We start from the raw sequence: 25076 nt of genomic DNA, 5'->3' as shown, positions 1-25076 counted from the left end.
GTACATTTTGAACACTGGAATTTGACTTGTAACACTAGTTTTTGAGTTTTGATACTTTTACTGGAGCAAAACATGCTAGTATAGTCTACTAGTAATTCTTCGCTTTCATAAGTTGTCATTGTTGTAGTAACTGCATATGAACACTGGAGGGGGCGAGAGCATCATCCTGTGCATAGAACTCGGATGGACAGAAGCTGCAAGAAGTAGGTTGATTTCATTTGAATCAGTGTCACACAGTCAGTCAGTCAACAACAGTTTGCATTGTCAGGGTGTCATACATACTGTCCTGTATATTTAATGACAACACATGACTCGAAACGCAGATAAAGTTAACTATTACTAGGCTAAACTTTCGTTTTCACTTCAACATGCTGGTCGTAAGAATGCAAGTCTGTCTCTCGGCTCTTTGTTGTTGTATGTGACAAAACAAAACACATACAACGCCGTCCGTTGTAATGGATTCGTAAAGAAGAAGAAGAAGAAGAAGAAGAAGACATTCAGATGATCGCCGCGAGGACCTTTTAATTAATAAGGTCGTCTTTTTAAATCTTTAAACACCCAGGCTGCGTCCGAAATCATTCCCTATGCCCCATATAGTGCACTACTTTGAGGTTCCGCCATTTTGTTATAGTGTCCGAATATGTAGTGAGCATTTTTGCACCCTAACGTAGTGGACTGAAGTATCCCACAATGCACCGGGAATTGTAGGGAGCATCCGATGGTCACTACAAAAACACAGCGAAGCAAATCTGCCCCATAATGCATTGCGCAAGCTCGCTCTTGAGCGCACATGCATGCGTTTGCGCACGTGCGCTGCTTCTGCATGCATGCGCTCATTGCGCTCCAACTCAGAAGAGGCAGAAGTTGAACCAGCGAAAGAAATCAACACAAATGTACTTTTTAAACTTTCGTTTTCCCCTCTTTTCTTCCCTGGCGGATCTCGAAGCTACAGATCTCGAGACAAATGATCTGTGCATTTATTTGAAATTGTTTTATTTTATTTATAATAAATCTACTCATTTGCAATAGTAGGCCTATTACTAATCTGATTCATTGTATCACCCAGGCCCAGCGCATGACGTTAGGAGAGGAATCAGTTGCTTGCTGTAGAATATATTTGTGAGATTCTTTATCACAAACGTAGGCTAAATAGTAAATACATGTGAGACACATATTAATTGTGTCCGAACATATGTTTTATTAATATGAATTCATTCCTGCCATGAAAAAATATGCTATCTAACATTATTTCATTGAATTGCGATAAATGCATTAAAACTTCATTGTGTAGGCACTAGGCAGTCATTTATTGGACTGCTGTTTCTGTTAACACCAAACGTCCGTATTGTGAGCAGAGCTTGTAGATCGGCTACTTTTGGTAATTCTTTACCAAAAGTACCCAAGTAAAAGTATACAAGCTCACAACACGGACGTCGCGCGTTGCTTATAGATCGCTTATAGACCGCCCCAGGATTAGCGGGGGTTCATGTGGTTAAGATTCAATCATGCTGCTGATATTTTCATATATTGTCAAGGTTGTGCACTGTTTTCATATTGCTGGATAATGGATATAGCCTAATATTAATTTATTGATAATAATCATAGGCCCATTGTTATGGGCCTATGATTTTAAAATAACCTTTTTATCATAGATATATAGGCCTAAATGCCTGCAAACATATTTTCATTAACCTATTTTTTCTTTATTCATTCATGAATTTAAAAATAACTTTACAAACTGTCCTTGCAGGGAGGTGACAGTCTGCAGTCACTTATTTGATACAGTCTGTTCCTAGCGGAAATTCAGCAGCAGCGTTTTGATTGGTTTCTTGTAGTCAGTTGATTCTTCATATCCAAATGAGTGAAACGGCCGGGATGATTTGTTTATTTTTCAAACAGTTCTTTATGAGGCGATCTGAAAAAACCTAATGGGGATTTCATGCAAATAAAAAGTACATGAACCCGCGGAACTACAGCGCCCTCTATCGATATTGACGTCAGAGTCGGTGCTCCCCATACAGGGAGTATTGTCCGAAATCATCACTAGTAGAGTCCACTAGAGTCTGGATCCCCGTATGGGGGATAGGGAGTAGGGAACAACCCTAGCAATTCGGACGCAGCCCCAGACATTATGAGGCGTTCTTCTTCATTGCATCAGGCCGCTTTGTGGTGGTGCGTTCTTCTCTGCCTCGCCGTGCGGATCACCAGAGCACAGTCACGTACGTTTGTTTCACTTCGTTCTTTGACTGTCTCTGTGTCTGTTCTGTTGACTTGTTGTTGTTGTGGGGGTTTTGTTTAGTAACTGTTCACACAGAGGGTAACAAACAAACTCGTTCGCTTTGGTTTGCAGCCTACTCTCTGAACATCCAGTTTAATATGTATATAGCCCTTCATAGTTACGAGGAGGGAGATCTGGAAAACATCACGTCATATAGCCTATAACCTTTTATGCGACCGCACCCATCCCATGCATGCTCGATTTCTCATGTGGGATCAGTGTTCATTTTTTCACAATATTTTGATTTAGTCCTAGTCTTTTGAATAACACACCATTTAGTCTTCTTAGTCCTATTTAGTCTTCTGAAAAACCTTAGTCGACGTCGCCCAGTCTTTACTCTTAGTCTTAGTTAGTCTCAATGCAATGTTAATTGCGGCAGAAAATATTTAGTCCTATTTTGTCTTCTTAAAAACCTTAGTCGACTTTGTCTTTAGTCTTAGTCAACACAATTAACACTGTGTGGGATTCATATGGGATATAATAATAACTTGTTTGAACTGGACAAGAGAAGTCTCTTTTACACAGTCTGAACTGGCCAAGAGAAGTCTCTTTTACACAGTGTGAACTGGACAAGATAAGTCTCTTTTACACAGTGTGAACTGGCCAAGAGAAGTCTCTTTTACACAGTGTGAACTGGCCAAGAGAAGTCTCTTTTACACAGTGTGAACTGGTCAAGAGAAGAGGAGACATTGTTGGGGGCATATATACTAGTCCTTACCCGTTCTGAATAAACTACACGGTTTGCACACATCTCACCATGCACAACGGCGACAGGTAGCCTGTCCACACATGGACCGCTACTTTGCATTCATATTCATGTGATATTGACAGTACAATACCCATTTTTGCATTTTTTAATCCACTAATAAATTCATTATAAATCATTAATGTGTCAAATGGGAAAAAGGGCTCCGTTAAGACCTCCATATAATTATGGTCCATGCCTGTGTGAAAAGTGGGAGTGATTCGTGCAGTTAATGATGAGATAATTCGCTGTCAGTGACACACATTCAGACATTCAGAGATTCGCTGAATTATTATAAGGATTATAAGGATAATATATATATATATATATATGTGTGTGCATGTTCTTCACATACATTTTCTGTTACAGCCTTTTGTGATTTGCTTTGTTGGTCGTTTTCCAGAAGATCTGTACCGGAGCGTTGGAGACGTGGTGGTGCTGAGACCAGACCTGTCCTCTGTGGGAGAACCCGTCACCTCCATATCATGGAAGCACGGGGACCACTTGGCCATCGAGTGGGACCGCGACGGAGGGGTTATTGAACCCTACCGTCAGTTCAGAGGTATTGTGGGAGCTATATTCAGTCATTTTCTATTTCAGTATTTCTGTTATATATGTAATGCATTTCTTATTTTTAGTTTAACCCATTCTGAACGGGAACCCATTTTGGTGTTACCATCATGTTATGCTTTAGCTATTGAAAAATAGCAGATCTACAAGCTCATAGCGCGCCACCGAGTGGCGCGCTATGAGCTTGTAGGTCTGCTATTTTTGAAAAATCGAAGAACGACTGACATTTTTAGAATCTGATCTCAGGTCAGAATGGGTTCATCAGACCAGTGTGTGTCCAGTGGAAACCTCGTATATGAATCTGATCTCAGGTCAGAATGGGTTAAGTTGCTTTGCTTAATTGGTTTGTTTGCAGCCATTATTTCTGTTGCAGCTAATGCTTTTGTTTTGAAGGTGATGGGCAGTTCTGGGGGCACAGCTGAGGCTATTTAATTAAGTGAGCACACAGGTAGTCAGTGAGCACTGGGAAGGTCCATGGTTTTTTTTACCAGCAGGTTAGGGAGAGCACTGTCTGTGACATGATGACATCTTGTACTGTCTGTCTGGAGAAGCGAAATAAAAACTTCAAATCAAATGTGGCTGCCCTGACTGGACAATGGTCTTATTCCCTTACCAACTGACTGGACAATGGTCTTATTCCCTATACCAACTGACTGGACAATGGTCTTATTCCCTTACCAACTGACTGGACAATGGTCTTATTCCCTATACCAACTGACTGGACAATGGTCTTATTCCCTTACCAACTGACTGGACAATGGTCTTATTCCCTATACCAACTGACTGGACAATGGTCTTATTCCCTATACCAACTGACTGGACAATGGTCTTATTCCCTATACCAACTGACTGGACAATGGTCTTATTCCCTACCAACTGACTGGACAATGGTCTTATTCCCTACCAACTGACTGGACAATGGTCTTATTCCCTACCAACTGACTGGACAATGGTCTTATTCCCTTACCAACTGACTGGACAATGGTCTTATTCCCTACCAACTGACTGGACAATGGTCTTATTCCCTACCAACTGACTGGACAATGGTCTTATTCCCTATACCAACTGACTGGACAATGGTCTTATTCCCTACCAACTGACTGGACAATGGTCTTATTCCCTACCAACTGACTGGACAATGGTCTTATTCCCTACCAACTGACTGGACAATGGTCTTATTCCCTACCAACTGACTGGACAATGGTCTTATTCCCTTACCAACTGACTGGACAATGGTCTTATTCCCTTACCAACTGACTGGACAATGGTCTTATTCCCTTACCAACTGACTGGACAATGGTCTTATTCCCTACCAACTGACTGGACAATGGTCTTATTCCCTACCAACTGACTGGACAATGGTCTTATTCCCTACCAACTGACTGGACAATGGTCTTATTCCCTTACCAACTGACTGGACAATGGTCTTATTCCCTTACCAACTGACTGGACAATGGTCTTATTCCCTACCAACTGACTGGACAATGGTCTCATTCCCTACCAACTGACTGGACAATGGTCTTATTCCCTACCAACTGACTGGACAATGGTCTTATTCCCTTACCAACTGACTGGACAATGGTCTTATTCCCTACCAACTGCGTAAGATTCGCTGCCCGGTGCTTTTAGTGGCCGATGCACTTTCTTCGCTTCCGATCCGATCCGGATACCTCGATTTCTGTGTTTAGCCGATAGCGATACCGAATACCGATAGCAGTGTCGTGATCTCATGTTGTGTTTATAGCTATTTATCTGGTGTTGTGTTTATAGCAGACGAGTCCTCACTCAAATGTGCACTTTGCAGTTTTGGCAACACCAAATCAAACTCCACAACAATGTCCCAACATTTTTATTTACCTGCCATAGTGTCGACTCCTTACCCCTGTGTCGGATAGGCTTTGTAAAGAAATATTGTACAGGGCAGTTATGACAAATAACTGATAAAGACGTTACTGACAATGATTGTTACGAATGATCCAAAACAAACCATTATTTAATAAATTGTATACGAAAAAGATCGACAAGCTCACAAATTGTGCCACGTTGTGAGTTTGTGGGTCTGTTATGTTTGCATGTCTTTGAATAATTATGAAATGCTTTCAAAACACATACATTTTTTTTTTTACAGGTGAATAGAAAAGATTCTGACATATTGTCGTGATTAATGATAATCGTGACAGGCTTAAACCAACCATGTCAACGCCTTTCCTCCAGGGCGGGCTACCCTGAACATCTCAACCGCAGAGTTGAAGATCTCGGGTTTGACTGGAAACTTCAGCGGCAAGTATGAAGTGGAGGTCAACGGAAAACCAATCGCCAGGAGCAGCACGGTCCTTAAAGTTATATGTAAGTATATTATGTATAAAACTAGTATAGGTCGACCCTTTGTGTGTGTGTGTGTGTGTGTGTGTGTGTGCGTGTGCGTGGGTGGGTTTTTTAACCCTTTCTGGGCGGGATCCTCTTTTGGTGTTTTAACTAAGCATTATGTTATACCGGTACTTTAGCTATTGAAAAATAGCAGATCTACAAGCTCATAGCGCGCCACCGAGTGGCGCGCTACGAGCTTGCAGGTCTGCTATTTTAGAAAAATCGAAGAATCACTGACATAGAAACATAGCTTTTTCAGAAAACTGTCAGGATGTAGAAGACATTTCTTTAGAATCTGATCTCAGGTCAGAATGGGTTAGTTATAAAGAAGCACTAATAACTATTAGTTTATTATCCCGTCAGCTCCTGTGTCCAAGCCCACCGTATCCTGGAGATGTGACGAGGGACTGACCAGCTGTCTTCTGAGCTGTGATGGAGGAGACGTCTCTGCCCAGGAGCACCAGGTCATCTGGAGGAGAGACGTCCTCGAGGAGACGGACTTACCAAAACAGCTTAATATCACTAAGGTACGGACCAGGGGGGGCAGTCAGACAGATATTTTGTGAAGCCACTGAGGAAATCGGGATTTCCTGAAAGTTCATATAATGGCCTGTTGTGGCGCTGTCATTGGGCCCAGAAAAACCCATAGCCCTATAGAAGTCCATGTATTTGGGCCCAACTTCACCTAGACTGTATTACCTTAATAAACATGGTCATGAATACTTTCTTCTTCCAGTCCCAAGTTTAAAGTCTCATTTCTAATGTCATAATATTCTTTTTGGAAAATTATGGTCCCATTTATTAAAGAAATGACCATAAAGTCGCGTATGTTCTGAGGGGCGTGGCTACCGTTACATTCTATGATCGGGATTCCCCTCCCACTCGAGTCAAAATAAAAACCAACGGAGAAGAAGGGGGGAAGTCCCGCCTCGTTGTCTGGGCCAGCCAATGGCCAGCTGGGCCAAAACGGAAAGATGGCGACTTACAATACAAGGACTGACAGGCTTCATTTTACGTTCATGTTAGACCCGGAGAACGCTTTGTCCATATTTTTTACAGTCTATGGTACGGGTATGGGGCAAATTTGGACAAAGTCAAACATCACACCATTTTTGAACCAAGTACCTTTATCTAGGCCTGACGTAGAAATTAAGAAAATGTTCGCTCTGAAAGAATATTATATTCAAAGATTTGTGCCGCATTTCTTACGATTTTTCAAAGATGGCAGACCTACAAGCTTGTAGATCTGCTATTTTTATATATGTTTCAATAGCTAAAGTATAACATAATGCTTAGTTAAAACACCAAAAGGGGTTCCCACCCAGATTGGGTTAAGATAATTGTGTACTTAATATTCGTTGTAGCAGATTTTATTTGTCAAGCTTGGGAAAGAAGACAGAGTACTCTGTATACATCTGAGGTGTAATTGCGAACGCAGTGAGCACTTACTATGAGACCTAGCAGATCATGTCTGTTTGTGTGTCTGTCTGTGTGTCTGTCTGTCTGTCCCGCTTTTGTGCCCATATATGGAGCTGAGTGATTACGTCACCATGACTCAGCCATAACCATATAAGGAGTCCCCAAAGCAGCTATACGTCCAAAACCCAAATGTGTACGAGCTGCGTTCGCTTCCCGCGTTTGCGCGTCTTACTGGTATAATGAATTGTGTAATGTAAACATGCTGTAAAATGCATAAATTATGTATTGTAAAACATGCTGTAATTGCAAATGTGAAATGGTGTCTTATAAACCCATGAGGGTTGGGCACAAGGTGTGCATGACACGAAAATAAATAAATAATCAATCAATCAATCAATATAAGTACAATAGTGAAATGGGCCTGGGCCGTGGCTCAGCGGTCCAGGCACCTTGGCCGGTAGTCCGAGTCTGGCAGTGTGCCGCGGGTTCGACTCCCGATCCCGACGGCCTTCATTGCATGTCACTCCTCCCATCTCTCTCCCCCATTTCCTGTCAGCCTACTGTCTGTCTCTCTAAAAATATACAATAAAGGCGAAAGCCGCAAAGAAAACATAAAAAAATAATATATATATATATATATATAGTGAAATGGTGGATCTACTTGTAAGCTCACAACATGCAGCTATTATTAGATATTTTGATTGAGTACTTTGTTAGTCGTAAATGAAAACGGCATGATGGTACAGTCGGACATCAAGGCTAAAAGGATAACGCAAAGAAGCTCCTGGGGACTAGTTTCCGTTGTGGTCCTCCTGTGTATGTATTCAATTAACCCTTCCTACTCGTGACACACTGTACCCAAACTGGGAATCAGCACTTTTAATTTTTGAAAAATCGTGAAAATGTGGCGCAAATCTTTGAATGCATATTCTGTCAGAGCTCTGGGGGATCCCTCCTGGAACAACATATTTTCAGATGGGGGTCCGCACTAGTCAAATGTCCTTGACATGAAATAGTTTGAGAATCACTGTTTTTCTGAAAACTGTCAGGATTTAGAAGGCATTTGTAGAATCGTCCTCAGGTCTTAAATGTTTTAATTGTTCCTCTAGGAGAGAGATGCAGACTACAAGGAGTTTAATTTTTGAAAAATCGTGAAAATGTGGCGCAAATCTTTGAATGCATATTCTGTCAGAGCTCTGGGGGATCCCTCCTGGAACAACATATTTTCAGATGGGGGTCCGCACTAGTCAAATGTCCTTGACATGAAATAGTTTGAGAATCACTGTTTTTCTGAAAACTGTCAGGATTTAGAAGGCATTTGTAGAATCGTCCTCAGGTCTTAAATGTTTTAATTGTTCCTCTAGGAGAGAGATGCAGACTACAAGGAGTTCAGGTGTGTTCTGGTGAACCAGGTCAGTGAGGAGAGCAGTGAACCTGTGGTCAACCCTCTGAGCAAAATGAGCAGAACTTCTGGTGAGACTGGTGAGTTCAAGTTCAGCCACTGAAGGCTCATACATAGTCTGGATTTTCGGTGGTGAGGTGACCACCAAACTACAACATGACGTCACGAGCCGCGGTGAAGAGCAAACCACCGCCGCCGCCACCGCTCCAGCCCTTCTCTCTGTTTTTACTCACCACCGCTCAACGTTATCTCAGCTCCGGTGGTCAGCTCACCACCGGAGCGGTGGTCACCTCACCACCGAAAATCCAGACTATGAATAGGCCTTAAAACCTCACATATTGTAACCTTGTATCTTCATATCTCATATCAAACTATTGATGAAGCACATTTAAAACAACCAAGATTGACCTGAAGTGCTGTAACAGAGTAAAAATCAACGATGTACACGAGCACAAAACATAATATCGTTGCGTTCGTGCAAAAATCTTTTTATCACCATTTTTGGCACCGAGTGCCGCGCTACGAGCTTGTAGGTCTGCTATTTCTTTTAAATCGGGAAAATGTGGCGCAAATCTTTGAATATATAGTTTCACAGCGAACGTTGTTAACTCAAATCTTTGCTTCCGGGAGAGTCACTGGAACAACATATTTTCAGATGGGGGTCGGTGGCCAAATACATATAATTCTTTGGGTCCTTGACATGAAATATTGAGCACCACTGATACAGAAACAGAAAACTGTCATTTAGACGACATTTTTTTACGTCAGGCCTAAATGGGTTAATATGATACAGAAATAGGTAGGTATAGGTATGGTCACATATTATGCCAATCATGAAAATTGCTCAACATATGCAAGTTAGCATCCGGCAGTTTCTACATGCTGGGGACCCATACTCAACATTTATAACATCAGTTTCTACATGCTGGGGACCCATACTCAACATTTATAACATCAGTTTCTACATGCTGGGGACCCCTACTCAACATTTATAACATCAGTTTCTACATGCTGGGGACCCCTACTCAACATTTATAACATCAGTTTCTACATGCTGGGGACCCCTACTCAACATTTATAACATCAGTTTCTACATGCTGGGGACCCCTACTCAACATTTATAACATCAGTTTCTACATGCTGGGGACCCATACTCAACATTTATAACATCAGTTTCTACATGCTGGGGACCCATACTCAACATTTATAACATCAGTTTCTACATGCTGGGGACCCATACTCAACATTTATAACATCAGTTTCTACATGCTGGGGACCCATACTCAACATTTATAACATCAGTTTCTACATGCTGGGGACCCATACTCAACATTTCTAACATAAAACGTTGGTGTGTACTCGACATGATGTCCGGGTTCACATCCAGGCAAGTGGGCTATATACTGTACTAGTATGATGCAGTCTTTAGAATACAGTGTGAAGCTGAGCCAAGCTTGTTGTCGTCTGTAGAGAAACCAGTGGAAGGTCAGAAGTGGATGACGGGGCTGACCGTCTTCATCTGCCTGCTTGCTGTCCTTGTAGTGGTGGCTCTAGTGCACAGATCCAAAGCAGGTAAGGACCAAGGTTATCATATGGTTTAGCATCTTTTTTGCATTGGTGCTTTCTTTTAATTTTGTTTTGGCTTTGTTTTCAAGTTCAGTGGTGTTTTTAATTAATGTGGGTTTGATATAGTTCAGTTTAGTTTTTATTTTGTGAAAACGCTTTCTAGTTCTAGTTTCATTTTTATAGAGCACCGAAGTCCTGACGTAACTCGCTCATCCCTTCGATGGGGTGATCTTAATATCGTCTACTATAAGCGCTGTGGTCCAAAAATAAACAAGCTGTCTCGGCATTATTGTCAGGGAGGTGTTTCTGTATCGTTTATGGCAGTCAGTCACTCATATTATGATGCAGTCTGTTTCTAGCGAAAATGTAACTAATTCAGTATAGCGTTTTCTCTCAGTCAGTTGATTCTTCATATCCATATGAGTGAAGCGGCCGGGATGACATGTTTATTTTTCAAACACAGTTCTTATTTACAATGTAGGCATTTAGCAGACGCTCTTAATCCAGAGCGATTTACATTAAGCAAGAACAAAAAAGCATCGTACTGTACATCACATAAAATCACATAAAAAGCATTTATCATGAAACATGCATAAGCTAAGAACGTAACAGTGGAATATCTATATAATGAAACTATACATACAAACTATACATATATACTATACTATGTTATACATAATGTACTATGACGTGCTATGGCTACATACAATGCAATTATAGTGCTGTCTACATAACATGCTATAAATCTGTATCAAATGCTATCTAAGTCTACAGAAATGCTATATGAGGCTTATATGAGGCGATCTAAAATCCCCCTATGGGGATTATAATGCAAATAAAAAGTACATGAACCTGTGGATTTGCGCCCTCTACCGATATTGACATCAGACTTCGGTGCTCTATTATGTTCAGTGTTAGTGTTTTATAATTAGAATGGATTAGTCGGGCCGAGATTCAACAAGGTCAGAAAGAAATGCAGTAATATGCAACAGGCTAGAAGATCTTCAAGCTCACAACACAGTCACAGCGCAACGTGTTCTCTACAACAACCAGCTCAGTGGCCTTGTGGTTAGAGTGTCCGCCCTGAGACTGGGAGGTCGGGGTTCGATCCCCGGCCGGGTCATACCAAAGACTCTAAAAATGGGACCCTTAGCACTCTAGCATCAAGGGTTGGATTGGGGGTATAAGTCCCTGCGACATACTAGCGTCATGTCCAGGAGGTGTACTTGTACATCAAGCTGCCTCATGGCTACAGAAACAGGAGATAGGCTCCTGCCCCTATATGGGCCTCATGGCTCGGCAAGGCTACTTACTTTTACTTACTTATAATAACCTGGTAAGGACCCAGCAGATGGTATATTGACTTGAATTTGATCAACATTTAATACTGTATTAAGAGTTGGGGGACAAACACCTAGGGCATCAGCAGGGGGTGGCCATCGCTCTGCCACCATGAGACGTACTGGGGTTAAAAGAGCCAAACGTTGATGAATGGTGGTCCCATGCAGCTGATGACCCGTCTAGGCCCACAGAGGTGTTCTGTTCAGTGAGGTGTCACAGCACACCTGTTCAAAAGGCACTGGAGGAGGTGCGTCAGGCAGGAATACCATCACCTGTATCTGATATGTGCGTCTGACTTGACTTTTATAAAAATCACATTGTTGGTTTAATATTATATACTATAAGTATATCTGTCTGACTTATTTGTTTGTTTGTTCTTTTCAGGCTTCTGGTTCTACGACACGGGTAAGAAATCACAACATGCTCTGCCCTTCATTCATTTGTTTGCTCTTTTTAATTAGAGAAAAATAATCCTGCACACTGTCTTCACTTGAGTTTAGATTTTATTGTTCATCAGACCTTCATCAGGCATCATCTCTTTAATTAAAATGACTTTAGGCAGTTTTTTTTTGCTCTATTTTATCTATTTATTTAGAGAGATGTAACACTGACAGCAGAAAGGTGCCTTGGGGGTGGTTCTCGGGAAAAATAAACCAAAACATTATTACCTGCTGCGTTATTATATCTGCAGAATTGGGGGTGAAATAAATAACTAGTGGCACATTATTTAGGAAGCATTTCTGAGAAATAGACGGGTGCATTTCCGTTCGATGTTTTAAAAACAAGTAAAATCATTTTTAAATCTATTCTAAAATGTATATGCAGCCAAAGCAGGGACTTTAAAATCGGTGTAATGTGTGCTCTATACGTTTGGTCTTTGTCAGCACGCTGGCAGCTGCATTTTGGACAAGTTGTAAGTAACCAACCAATAGATATTTTGGGGTAAGCTAGACCAATCCCAGTCTAGGGGGCAGTCCCGCCCCCTTTCAGAAAAGCGAGTGGCCCAGGAAGTGGAAGCCCCATGCATTCTCCCATAGGCACTTTTAATATAATTTATTTAAAGACGGTTACGCCGCGGACAAAGCCAATTCGGATCGTGACGAATCATGACAATGAACACAATATTTTGGGCCGATCAAATAATTTATAAGACGAAAAACAAAACAAATAGTGTTGTCTCCTGACTTTCTTTTCTTCTTTCTAATGATTTGATCGTCCCAAAATATTGTGTTCATTGTCATGATTCGTCACGATCCGAATTGGCTTTGTCCGCGGCGTAACCGTCTTTAAATAAATTATATTAAAAGTGCCGATGGGAGAATGCATGGGGCTTCCACTTCCTGGGCCACTCGCTTTTCTGAGAGGGGGCGGGGACTGCGGCGCTCTATAGGCATTTCAGAAAACTGTCAGGATTTAGAAGACATTTTGTACAATCGTCCTCAGGTCTAAATGGGTTCAAACTCGTCCCATTGCGACCCAATGTGAGCCACTATCCCGTCGAACGTTTACTTTTCAACATTCCCGCGGCGGTCCCGCGTCATGTGACTTGACAGTGGAACGCGGACGTGCATTCCTTCCTACTCCCACCGCGTAACGTAACGGCTTGACGGCGTGCCAACAGAAATATGTTACAAACAATGCAGGCTGTGCCGTCTCTCTCCAGTGAACTGGAGCTCTGTGTGGCAGCGCTTCATGTCAAGGACCCCTAAAATGATATGCATTTGGCTGTGGAGCCCCATCTTAACCCATTCTGACCTGAGATCAGATTCATACGAGGTTTCCACTGGACAACACACTGGTCTGATTAACCCATTCTGACCTGAGATCAGATTCTAAAAAATGTCAGTCGTTCTTCGATTTGTCAAAAATAGCAGACCTACAAGCTCGTAGCGCGCCACTCGGTGGCGCGCTATGAGCTTGTAGATCTGCTATTTTTCAATAGCTAAAGCATAACATGATGCTAAACACGAAAACGGGTTCCCGGTCAGAATGGGTTAAAATATGTTGTGACGGGGGGACCCCCAGAAGCAAAGATGTGTGTTAAAACTTTTCATATATATATTACTAGAATTTCGTGCGCGCTTCGCGCGCACTCATCCCAGAGCTACTTCGCCACGCACTATGGGAAGAAAGAAATGGCGGGAGTTGACTCCACATGTAGTAACGGATGGGTTATTGGAAATGTACCATTGTTTTGTCGTGAATATTTCCACAGCCTAATTACTAAAGGATTGTGACTGTGGGACAGACATACAGTCTGACATACAATAGGCTACACGTGTGCACAGTGAAGAAACAATGACCTATATGCCCAGATTTCTTAAATTAACATAGTTGGATTTGAACAGAAAGACAATGCCATAAATCAGTCAAAGTAAGTGACAGACTCAACAGTAGCACACAGCATGCAAGGCAGCGATGCATGCATGCAAACATGTTTGTCCAGCTGAGATTTAGTGTCTCCATCTCTCTGTGGAAGAGGTTGCACATGACCTGTACGGCCACACTGAGGCGCTCCAACACAAACACAGACACAAAACAACACCACGCTGTTTGTCCAGTTGACCCAAATCAACACCAATACCTAGCCTGTTTGTCCAAAACACAGTATCTGCTGGCCACGTTTCTACTTCGCCACAACCTAATGTTAGTAACAAATGTAGGGGAGAGCCGCCAAGGTTGTAACGCTTCACGGTTGTAACATGGACGTTATATCTTGATTGGTCAACGCCACCATGACGCCATGGCGTCAGTATGTGTACAGCAACGTACTCTACGTGCCCAGGAAGTTTGAAGTGTTTACCTTCAAAATGCGTATAATTTTACACCTGGAGTATATGTGTGCTACAATGTTTGTCTTTGGTGTTGGTGAATAAAAATCCACATGGATGTGTTCATGCTTATGTTCTTCATTAGTTTGCATGGTGTTTAGACGGAATTCACGTTCATTCTGGTCTGTAAGCAACTGCAAAGAAAACTTGCAAAAGCGGGTCATTTGTAACATGTGTTACAAATGGTCCGCTTCCATTCAATGGGATATGTAATATTTACATATTTGACATATTGGCCAATATTATATGTTCTGAAATTGTATTGTATTGTGTAGTGTATTCGAAAAGTAGTTTAGGGTTGTATAACATTGTACAACTCAATCAATCAAACGTTTGTTTAATCAATGTATTGCCCCATTGAAAAAAAAGAAAAGGCCAAACTGGTACACCCGATACTATTTAATATTTCCCTTATGTTTGATATTTTCTTATCACATCCATGGTATGAAAACAATGCTAAGGAGTTGCTTCAATGAAATATAATTGCTTTAAGCTGAAAACGGGTTATTAGTTATTATGTGTAGTGTAGTGTAGTCAACATGTTAAGGCTCATACACACTGCCCGGTATTTGCTGCGATTATGCTTTCGGGGAGCATTGTTGGCGCTGGCCGACAAAAACCCCTGATCTGACGTTAAGTGGTGCCCAAATGGTAGATCACGATCTACAAAGGCTTTGCAGGTAGACCACATGACATGGCAGTAAAAATATATATAATTGTAATAAAAAAAAACGATTTTTGCATCTTCCGCTTTAGATGAACTGAAATGACTTGAGTGATTGACATCAAAAAGGGCCTGTCAGCTCAAACACACAATGCAATACTTGTTGTTGCTTACAATCATCAGTAGCAAAGTCAAATACCAACAAAAATAAAAGCCTACGATTTGCATTGTCCCCCCTCTATTTCCCATTCCATGTGCGTTTGTCTTATATGTAGCCTATATGAAAGGCCCCTCAATTACATTTTGTCACTATTTGCAGCAATGGGATGATAGTTTTATTTGGTGGGTATGTTGTGCTGGTGGTTTTGAAAGTAGCTCTCAAGTCCATAAAACAAACTAACATAGGCTACTTCTCTATAAGCAGAATCATGAATAGGCCTATTTAATTTATACAAAAGGAGAAGAGAGAGAGAGAGAGAGCAATGTGTTTGTGTCTCAAACTTTGTCTAATATTGTTTTAGAGCAGTGGTTCTCAAACATTGTCATGGCAAGAGCAAAGGACCCCCAATATTTTTTCAATGTACAAAAATAATCCCAAAATTGCGCATCTATAAATTCTAAGCATGTGAGCCGGGACTGTGTGTGTGTGTGTGTGTGTATATACATTCCGTCTGTAATTCCCTGTAGGCTTCACGTGAATAATGTTGTGTGCGCGCGTGCGGAGAAATAGTTATTTAATGAATCGCATGTTGGTGTGTGTGTGTGTGGGGGGGGGGCCTTACAGGCGTGCATGTGCGTGTGTGTGCGTGCAGGCGTATGTATACATTAGGGCTGTCACGATTCGCCTAGTCCACGATTCAATTCAATTTTGGATTTGCAGCTCACGATTCGATTCGATGTTCGATTCGCTATCACGATTCGCCTAGTCCACGATTCAATTCAATGTTCGATTTGAAGCTCACGATTTGCTTCGATGTTTGATTAAATTTTTTCAATCTATTTTTTTAAAACCTTCTTTTTCAGCATTGAGGGCTATATTCATTATAATTTAGGCCAATATCTTGGTTTGTAAAGAAAAACACTTGTTTCCCAATAAGTCACATTTATTTTCTATAAATAACAAATCAGAATGAGAATAAGAAAAGGTTTAACAACTTTGGGTTTTATGCCCTAACATTTTTTAAATGTTTCTTTAAGATGAGATGACTTGTAACATTCTTGTTAAGCTCTAAGTAAGTAAATGAAAGAAAAAAGAAGAAAAGACAAATAGTATATAGACCCATCTGTTGTTAGTTCAAGTATTAAATACTAATTTAAGTGTGTAATTTCACTTATACACTACCTGGTTATAAATAGCTGCAGTAGGCTACACCATTTTATGCAGTATTTTATACTATTTCTATTTAGTGTACATTTAGTGGATGTGGCTTACATCCGGTCTAAAGCCCACCCACTGTATGCGCTGATTTCCATACACAATCCGTATCCTCCCCTCACCGGATGTTGAATTAACAGTACTAACGTCCATATATTTGACGATCTTTTACACAAAACGATTTTAACGGGCAACGTTTCACATGTATTATTAGTTTTATACATTTTAGGAGTGAAAACATGTGTGACCTGCATGGCATTTTGTAACGTGGTTCTGCTGTTCTGCAACTCTCATTAAATATTGAAAGCCAGCGTTTGCCACCACTGATAGTGGTCGCATGTCTGCAGCTATGCAGACCGCAACTCCGTGCGTTAATTGTTTTGCACGGGGCGAATTAGCTGAGAGCTTTTCTCTATAAGAATATAGTTGGCTGTGTTGTTGTCTTTGTACCATCGTCGTTGGACAGATCGATTTCTTTGTGATGTCTGCTAAGATGCTGGCCCATATTTGACGTGTTGCCTTTGGGATACGGAACTCGTTTTCTTTTCCACACTTATTTCCGTGTATCATCGTCGTCGCTGTCTACAACAGCACTGGCCATGGTGAAACGCAACAGCCGTCTCGTTCTCTCACTTGTCAACTCCTCTCTGTGTGTGTGTGTGTGTGTGTGTGTGTGTGTGTGTGTGTGTGACTGAGTGTGTGTGTGTGTGGCACTGCTCCGATACAGTTGGATTTTCGTCTCTTTTTTTTCTCCATGCATTCGCATGGGCGGAATGGCCCGGCCGCTCGCGGAAGTAAATTGGCTGTGTGGCGAAAATAGGCAAAGTGATCGGTGTAAGGGTGATATTTTGGCCCAATCCGATTATTGACAAAGAACAATGTTGATGTAAGTAAGGGAATCGTCGAGTCATTTTTTTTGTAAATAAAGAGATTTAGATGGAATAAGCGAAATAGCGATCGTATAATCTCTCCTGTTCCTTCTGTCTCTCATCAATGTCCTGCGCGAGATCAGATTCTGTGCTGCGCGAGATGACATTGTCAAGCTAGTGTGGGGGCGGGGCTGGTAAGAGAGGGCAGTGTTGCCAGGTTTGCGAATTGTAAGCGAGTTGCAGTGTATGCAAGTAGCGTGGTTAAATTCCTTGTGTTGTGGCAACAGCGTAGGGCGCAGCAAATACGACATTGAGGGGTAGAAACCATCCCGGGCGCGTGGTTCATGTAACATGTGTGTCACTGTGAAAGACTGGCCCCATTAAGTGAACGTAGTTGGCGTAGTAGACGCCAACATGACGATTTTGGTAGACGCCAACATGACGATTGTGACGTAGGCTGTTGACGTTGAGCAATAACAGCGTGTTTCATAAAAGTAATATTTGCAGAGTAAATGAGACACTTGAAGGGCTAAAAAATAGGCTATGTCAGTTCGGGGAGCGTGCCGAATTTATTTTGCATATAGAGATGTGTGGTGAAAGTGTGGTTCGGTCGGAGATAGAGCATGAAGAATGAGTATGGGTACCACTTCTCACTTGTATATATAGATATACACAGTTGTGATCAAAAGTTTACATACGTTTGTAAAGGACATACTGTCATGATAGTCCTGACTTTCCAATAATTTGTTCAACTCTTTATTTTTCTGTGATAGGTTGATTGGAGCAAATACTTCTTTGTCATACAAAAGAATCTTGAATTTATTTGTATTTTTATGAATGTTTTTAAGGGTTTTCTGAAAATGTGACCAAATCCGCTGGTACAAATATTTTCACAATTTTGTGATGCCCTATACAATTTTCAATTTAGCAGACGCTCTAGTCTTAATCCAGAGCAATTTTCAGTAAGCAAGAACAAAATACTTAAAAAGTTAAAAAATAAAAAATGCCACCTGGCATTGCATACTGACTGTTACAGTACGTAAGCTGGAATATCTCTATATAATGAAACTATATGCACATATAGAGAGATATGTCTACATAAAAAGTTACATAAGTTGAGCAGCCTCCTTCTGCTCAACTTATGTAACTTTAGATAGCATTGTATGTAGAAGACACTGAAGCAGCATGGACATTTAGAGAGCCTTTTATTAGGTGCCAAGTAGACACCTATACAGTCGTTCTGTATACTTTTAGCACCTAATAAAAGACTCTAAATGTCTCTAAGTCTCCAGTGTCCTCTCCTCCTTCTGAAACTTATGCCCTTGTACCTGTTGAAGCAGCCGTTCCAGGCTTGAGGCACGTTGGTGGTAGACTCGATTTGTTACATAAGTTGAGCCTTTGCATTCGCCTGTAAGGTCGTCAAGGCGGAAGGTTGGGAGTGAGGCTGCAGTTCTGACTGTAGTGCAATGGGAAGAAGTGCATTCCATAGTTTTGGAGCCAGAAGGGAGAAGAGTTTGGGACGTGTGGAGCGTTTTGAGCTATGAGCTTGTAAATCTGCTGTTTTTTTTAATAACCAAAGTATAATATGTGGTTTTACTGTAAGTGGTTGAAATGATCGTGACTCTATTAATTCATACATTCTGGGCGTTTTGGCGTTCAAGCTTGTAGGTCTGCTATTTTTTTTAAAGTCGTGAAAATGTGGCTCAAATCTTTGAATATATATTTCAGAGAGAACATTTTTAACTGAAATATTTGCTTCTGGGAGGGTCCCTGGAACTACATATTTTGAGATGGGGGGTCTGTGGTAACCTGACTTTGCCAGCTGGGGGCGGTATTGGGTAACCATGTTCCCCAACACCACATCCATCTGGAATCTCGCAGGCAGTTGAGCTAACGTCGAACCGCTCCGTACCGAACCAATCAGCGTGAGCTAAGGGCGGGATATGTGCGAAACCGGATGTGAAGCTATACAGACACGTCAATATGATTGGTTGTGTTTGCACGCCCACACGGTGATAGACAGACGGTCCCATCCAATCATCTACCATGTATCTTGAAAAAAAGGAACAGCCCCGTCATCGAATTTGCTTCCGCGATCCCAGATCCCAATAAGCTGTGAAACAAACATGTGTAGCAAGCTTCTTGGATCTGGCAGCGTCAGGTTAGGTCTGTGGCCCAATAGAGATAATTGTGGCCTTGGAGGTCCTTGATATGAAAAAGGTTGAGCACCACTGACACAGAAACATGGGTTTTTTCAGAAAATAATTGCGATTTAGAAGCCTTTTTTTTCGACGTCAGTCTAAAATGGGTTAATACATTTTGCAGGACCCCACTTTGAGAACCAATGCTGTTGGGCACTGTCCACTGTCCACTGTCCACTTCTGCATACCGATAGGCTAGGAGTCATAACAGGACAGGGGATCTGCTCTATCGCAGTGGTTCTCAAAGTGGGGTCCGGGGACCCCCAGGGGTCCTTGAGGGAGTTCCAGGGGGTTCCTACGTCCTATAGCTGTTGATGGATATAGTTTGGAACCAAATGGAACCATGGATATGTACAGTATGTAACTCTGAGAGTGTACACATGGAACCACATGTTAGGGTCCGGAGTTAAATTGACACTGATTATAATACAATATAAATTGGGGTCCCAGTCCTAGAGATAGAAATGTGTGTCCGTAGCCTAATGCATGTCAAACCGGTGGGCTCCTTGAAATTAAAATGTTGACAATCACTGCTAGAGCCGTGAGGAATCTTCTCTTATGGGGGTCCCTCCCTCCCTGGCATATCTTTTTCAAATGGGGGGTCCTGGGTCCTGGGTTCGATTCCCGCTGGGGACGCTGTGGGCACCGGCGGCGTGTTCCCTCCTCCGCGTCATAAGTGCCCATACCCGAGGCGGGGGTTGGCGATAGGGCCTTTCTGTGTGGAGTTTGCATGTTCTCTCGTTCAAAGCTCACATCACAGCTGTCACTCGATCCTGTAGGTTTACACTCTATAACATACGACGAATTAGACCGTTCCTCACCCAGGAATCAGCCCAGCTCCTAATCCAGACAACAGTCTTGTCAAAACTTGACTATTGTAACTCCCTCCTTACTGGCCTACCAGCATGTGCACTTAAGCCTCTCCAGCTGATCCAAAATGCCGCAGCTCGCTTGGTCTTCAACCAGCCAAAATTCTCACATGTCTCCCCCCTGCTCCGCTCCCTCCACTGGCTCCCGGTCGCTGCCCGCACAGAATACAAAACTCTGATGCTGGCATTCAAAGCAACCAAAGGTATGGCTCCCCCATATCTTGCAAGTATGATTGAACCCTACAAACCCTCCCGCGCACTCAGATCAGCTAACGCAGGGAAGCTGGAAGTACCCTCACTAAAAACGCCGGGACAACGCTCCACACGTCCCAAACTCTTCTCCCTTCTGGCTCCAAAACTGTGGAATGCACTTCCCATGGCAGTCAGAACTGCAGCATCACTCCCAATCTTCCGCCGTAGTCTGAAAACCCACCTTTTCAGACTCCATCATGGCCCATAGCACTTACTCTACCCTAGATAGCACTTCTGTAGACTTAGATAGCATTTGAAAAAGACTTATAGCATGTTATGTAGACAGCACTAGAATTGCATTGTATATAGTCATAGCACGCCATAGTACATATGTATAGCATAGTAGTATATATGTAAAGTTTATACGTATAAATTTCATTATATAGATATTCCACTGTTACTTTCTTAGCTTACGCATGTTTCATGATGAATGTTTTTATGTGATGTATTCCCATGCTTTTGTTCTTGCTTAATGTAAGTCGCTCTGGATTAAGAGCGTCTGCTAAATGCCTAAATTGTAAATTGTAAATTGTTCTCCCTGTGTCCCCTAGGGTAGATACCCTCACAAAAACATGCCGTAATCCTGGTCTCTAAAACTACCTCCCCCTGGCCAGCTGGGGCGCCTGATGGAGGGGAAAGGAACTGGTCGGAATAATGTGTCCCTTCCACATGCTATGTCCGGCCGGGGAAATTCCCCTCTGTCAGGTGAAAAGAAGCAGCTTGGACTCCTCATGCATAGAAGGAGGCATGAGGTCAGTCCGCTGCCCCCCCAGGTTGGCAGAGGAAGTGTAGCGCCCAGGATTACATTAGATAATTGGCACTGGGTGAAAAGAAAACTGGGTTACAAAATCGTGGGATAAAAATGTAAAGAAAAAAAAAATGGGGGGTCCGCGGGCTAACAAAGTATCAATTTGGGGGTCCTTGACAATGAAAGAGATTGAGAAGCACCGCCCTATGGGCTCAGATGTCGTCGTCCAACTGGTCACTGCAGCCCAGCCGCGTGTGAGAATGTTTGGTGTGGTGGTCAGGCCTTTAGACCAGTGGCTCTCCACTTTCTATCATGTCAAGACAAGGACCCCCCCAATTAATTTGAAACCTCTATTTCATTGAAATCCAACGAGACCATTGTCTCTTTCTCAATGGCTCCCTGTGTCTACAAATGGTATGTATTGTATTTATTTGACCACGCGGACCCCCACCTGGAAATATCTTTGTTTAACCCATTCTGACCTGAGATCAGATTCATACGAGGTTTCCACTGGACACACACTGGGTCTGATTAACCCATTCTGACCCGAGATCAGATTTAAAAAATGTCAGTCGTTCTTCGATTTTTCTAAAATAGCAGACCTACAAGCTCGTAGCGCGCCACTCGGTGGCGCGCTATGAGCTTGTAGATCTGCTATTTTTCAATAGCTAAAGCATGACATGATGCCAACACCAAAACGGGTTCCCGTTCAGAATGGGTTAAATGCGTTGTGAGATGATTGTACATTGAGATGAGATGTATTTGGGTTGAAATGGGTCTAATGCTGCATTAACACATTTTCTTTTTCTTCTGCAGAATTCATGCCGTGGGAAGCAAGTGAGTTAATTATAGTTTGTGTGGTGTTATGGATAAAAACGGACACAATGAAATAACAGTAATGGCAACAGATTAAGAACATTAGTGTGATCTTGAATCCAAGTCGAATTTAATGTCCCCACTTTGATTTCTTGTCTTGCTTCACCGTTCTAGACTTCTGGCGACGATCGGAGACAGGCAAGTTTTCAGCCGTTTGTTTCCATCTGTATTTTTGTGGTTTTATTCAGCGTTTATCATTCTTTGCTGTCACCAGTGTTGTTTTTGGCAGCACATTTCTATTTTAGTCTAGTCATAGTCTTTGGACTGAAACTTCATTTAGTTTTCATCATATTTTAGTCACCTGGAATGTCTTAGTGTTGGTCTAGTTTTAGTCGACCAAATGTCAAGGTTTTAGTCAACTAAAGACTAAAATGTGTTTTGGGCGGGCCTTGATGCCGTCGTAATGAGTGTTTTTACACTTGCTGTAAAAACACTCCTGTACGATCTACAAGCTCACAACGCGTCGCAGATCGGCTATTTTCAGCATGCAACCAAGTGTAAAATGACTTATACTGGATCTCTTGTCCACTATAGTCCCTTCCTAACATTTTAGTCTAGTTTTTATTTGTCTACGATATTGTCAGTATATTTAGTCTTAGTTTTAGTCATCGTAGCTTAGTTTTCATTTAGTTTCCATTCGTTTTTGTCAGTGAAAAAAGGTAGTCGACGAGCATTTTTCGTCTTAGTTTTAGTCGATGAAAACGACACTGGCTGTCACACCTCTGTCATGTCATGTCATGTCATGTCGTGCGGTGTATATTTATGTCCGCCTCTCTCTCTCCTCCTCTCCTTCAGCGGGGGCAGATCACGCTGCTAATGGCAGAGCCGTGTCAAATGCAGGCAAGTACTTTACTTGACTTTAAGGGAGAATTCCATACTAGAAGTCTTTCTTACCTTTTTTTTGTAGTTGTTACGTCTCCAACCAAAGAGGTCCAGGTGTTATTTTGTGCAAAAGCGCATTATTGGCTATTTCCCTTACCATAAGCCCTCAATGAATTGCATTGAATTGAATGGGGCTATGGGGTGTTGTGATAATTCGCTTATTTTAAAATAAAGGTAAGAAAGCCTTCTCGTCGTCAATTCTCCTTTAACGTAATGATCTCATGTAAATATGCCACATTTAGCTGTAGAAGCTCATTTACATCCCAACTGAAAATGCAACATACAATAATTACAACGGACTATAAATACATTTATACATTTAACAACATAAGTACCTACTATAAAGTATAGTCAGATTTATCTCAAGACGGATTCAATCAGAACTCGGCTGAATCTTGTTTGTTGTTAGTAGGAATGAAAACAAAGACATTATGGGTGGTTAACACTGATAATTAATATGATAATTAAAACGATTATTTGATCATTTCTGTTAATTATAATAACTGTTAATTAACAGCATGCTGTACTTGACCTGCTTTCAGAGGCTGCTGAGTCCAACGGCACCAACGCTGCCAGAGAACAGAGACATGAAGGTAAGACACACACACACACACACACACACACACACACACTTTAAGAATTTATTTATGTCCACACAAAGGAAAATGCACAAGGACACCAACATTACGGGTGCAGTTATGTTACAATCACAAGCCTACTGTATGACACATGTCTTGGAATCATGAATGATACAGCAAGAATGTCGCTCAGTCAGCAGCGTCTCTGATAGCCACACACACACTGGCACACACACACACACACACACACACACACACACACACACACACACACGAGTGACTAATTCCTGTGCCAGTTAATATAATATACGATTGTCATTTTCAATCATACTTTATTCCTATAGAGAGTGAGTGACAATTATATTGAAAAAGCGTTTTATAGAATGCACTTAGAACATTTTTATGTTATTTTATAATATTTATAATATAATATTAATGATTTACTTTTATTTAAAAGTTGCGAGTTGCGAAAAGTTGCGAGTTGCGAAAAGTTGCGAGTTGCGAAAAGTCGCGAGGTGTGAAAAGTCGCGAAGTGTGAAAAGTCGCGAAGTGTGAAAAGTCGCGAAGTGTGAAAAGTTTATGACTTTTTTTATTATTTTCGTGCCAAGATGGGTTTAAATATATTCATGTATTCATTTATTTGGCAGAAGCTGAACTCATGGCAGAAACTGCGATCCCGTAACTCTAGACTGCATAGAGCTACCAGACCTCAACCAAGACCCAGTAACTCTAGACTGCATAGAGCTACCAGACCTCAACCAAGACCCAGTAACTCTAGACTGCATAGAGCTACCAGACCTCAACCAAGACCCAGTAACTCTAGACTGCATAGAGCTACCAGACCTCAACCAAGACCCAAGACCCAGTAACTCTAGACTGCATAGAGCTACCAGACCTCAAACAAGACCCAAGACCCAAGACCCAGTAACTCTAGACTCCATAGATCTACCAGAACCTCAACCAAGACCCAGTAACTCTAGACTGCATAGAGCTACCAGACCTCAACCAAGACCCAGTAACTCTAGACTGCATAGAGCTACCAGACCTCAACCAAGACCCAGTAACTCTAGACTGCATAGAGCTACCAGACCTCAACCAAGACCCAGTAACTCTAGACTCCATAGAGCTACCAGACCTCACTCAAGACCCAGTAACTCTTGACAGCATCAAAAGCAGAGACATGCATTTGATTTGCACCCCCCCCCCCCCCCCCCCCCCCACACACACACACACACACACGACA

At 41.9% G+C, this 25076-nt stretch overlaps 1 protein-coding gene across 2 annotated transcripts; it reads left to right on the top strand.

Moving 5' to 3' along the window:
* The first annotated feature begins 203 nt into the window (after positions 1–203).
* Positions 204–24746, top strand: LOC308330996 (T-cell surface antigen CD2-like). Of its 2 annotated transcripts, none has more exons than XM_080786066.1 (13): positions 204–562; positions 2127–2219; positions 3430–3585; positions 5808–5939; positions 6324–6487; positions 8744–8861; positions 10252–10353; positions 12073–12093; positions 22314–22334; positions 22488–22511; positions 23169–23213; positions 23798–23848; positions 24481–24746. In XM_080786066.1, exons 2-13 carry the CDS (start codon positions 2132–2134, stop codon positions 24513–24515), a joined length of 957 nt encoding a protein of 318 aa, XP_080642192.1. In that variant the 5' UTR covers positions 204–562; positions 2127–2131; the 3' UTR covers positions 24516–24746. The 2 variants fall into 2 exon arrangements, with proteins under 2 accessions (XP_080642192.1, XP_080642191.1); XM_080786065.1 differs by having other exon boundaries at positions 206–562; positions 3427–3585.
* The last annotated feature ends 330 nt before the right edge of the window (positions 24747–25076 follow it).

This window comes from Protomyctophum bolini (assembly GCF_963924005.1).
Source record: "Protomyctophum bolini genome assembly, chromosome: 16".
NCBI lineage: Eukaryota > Metazoa > Chordata > Actinopteri > Myctophiformes > Myctophidae > Protomyctophum > Protomyctophum bolini.
The sequence above is the reverse complement of the archived record's forward strand: the minus strand, read 5'-3'. Positions and strand labels throughout refer to the sequence as shown.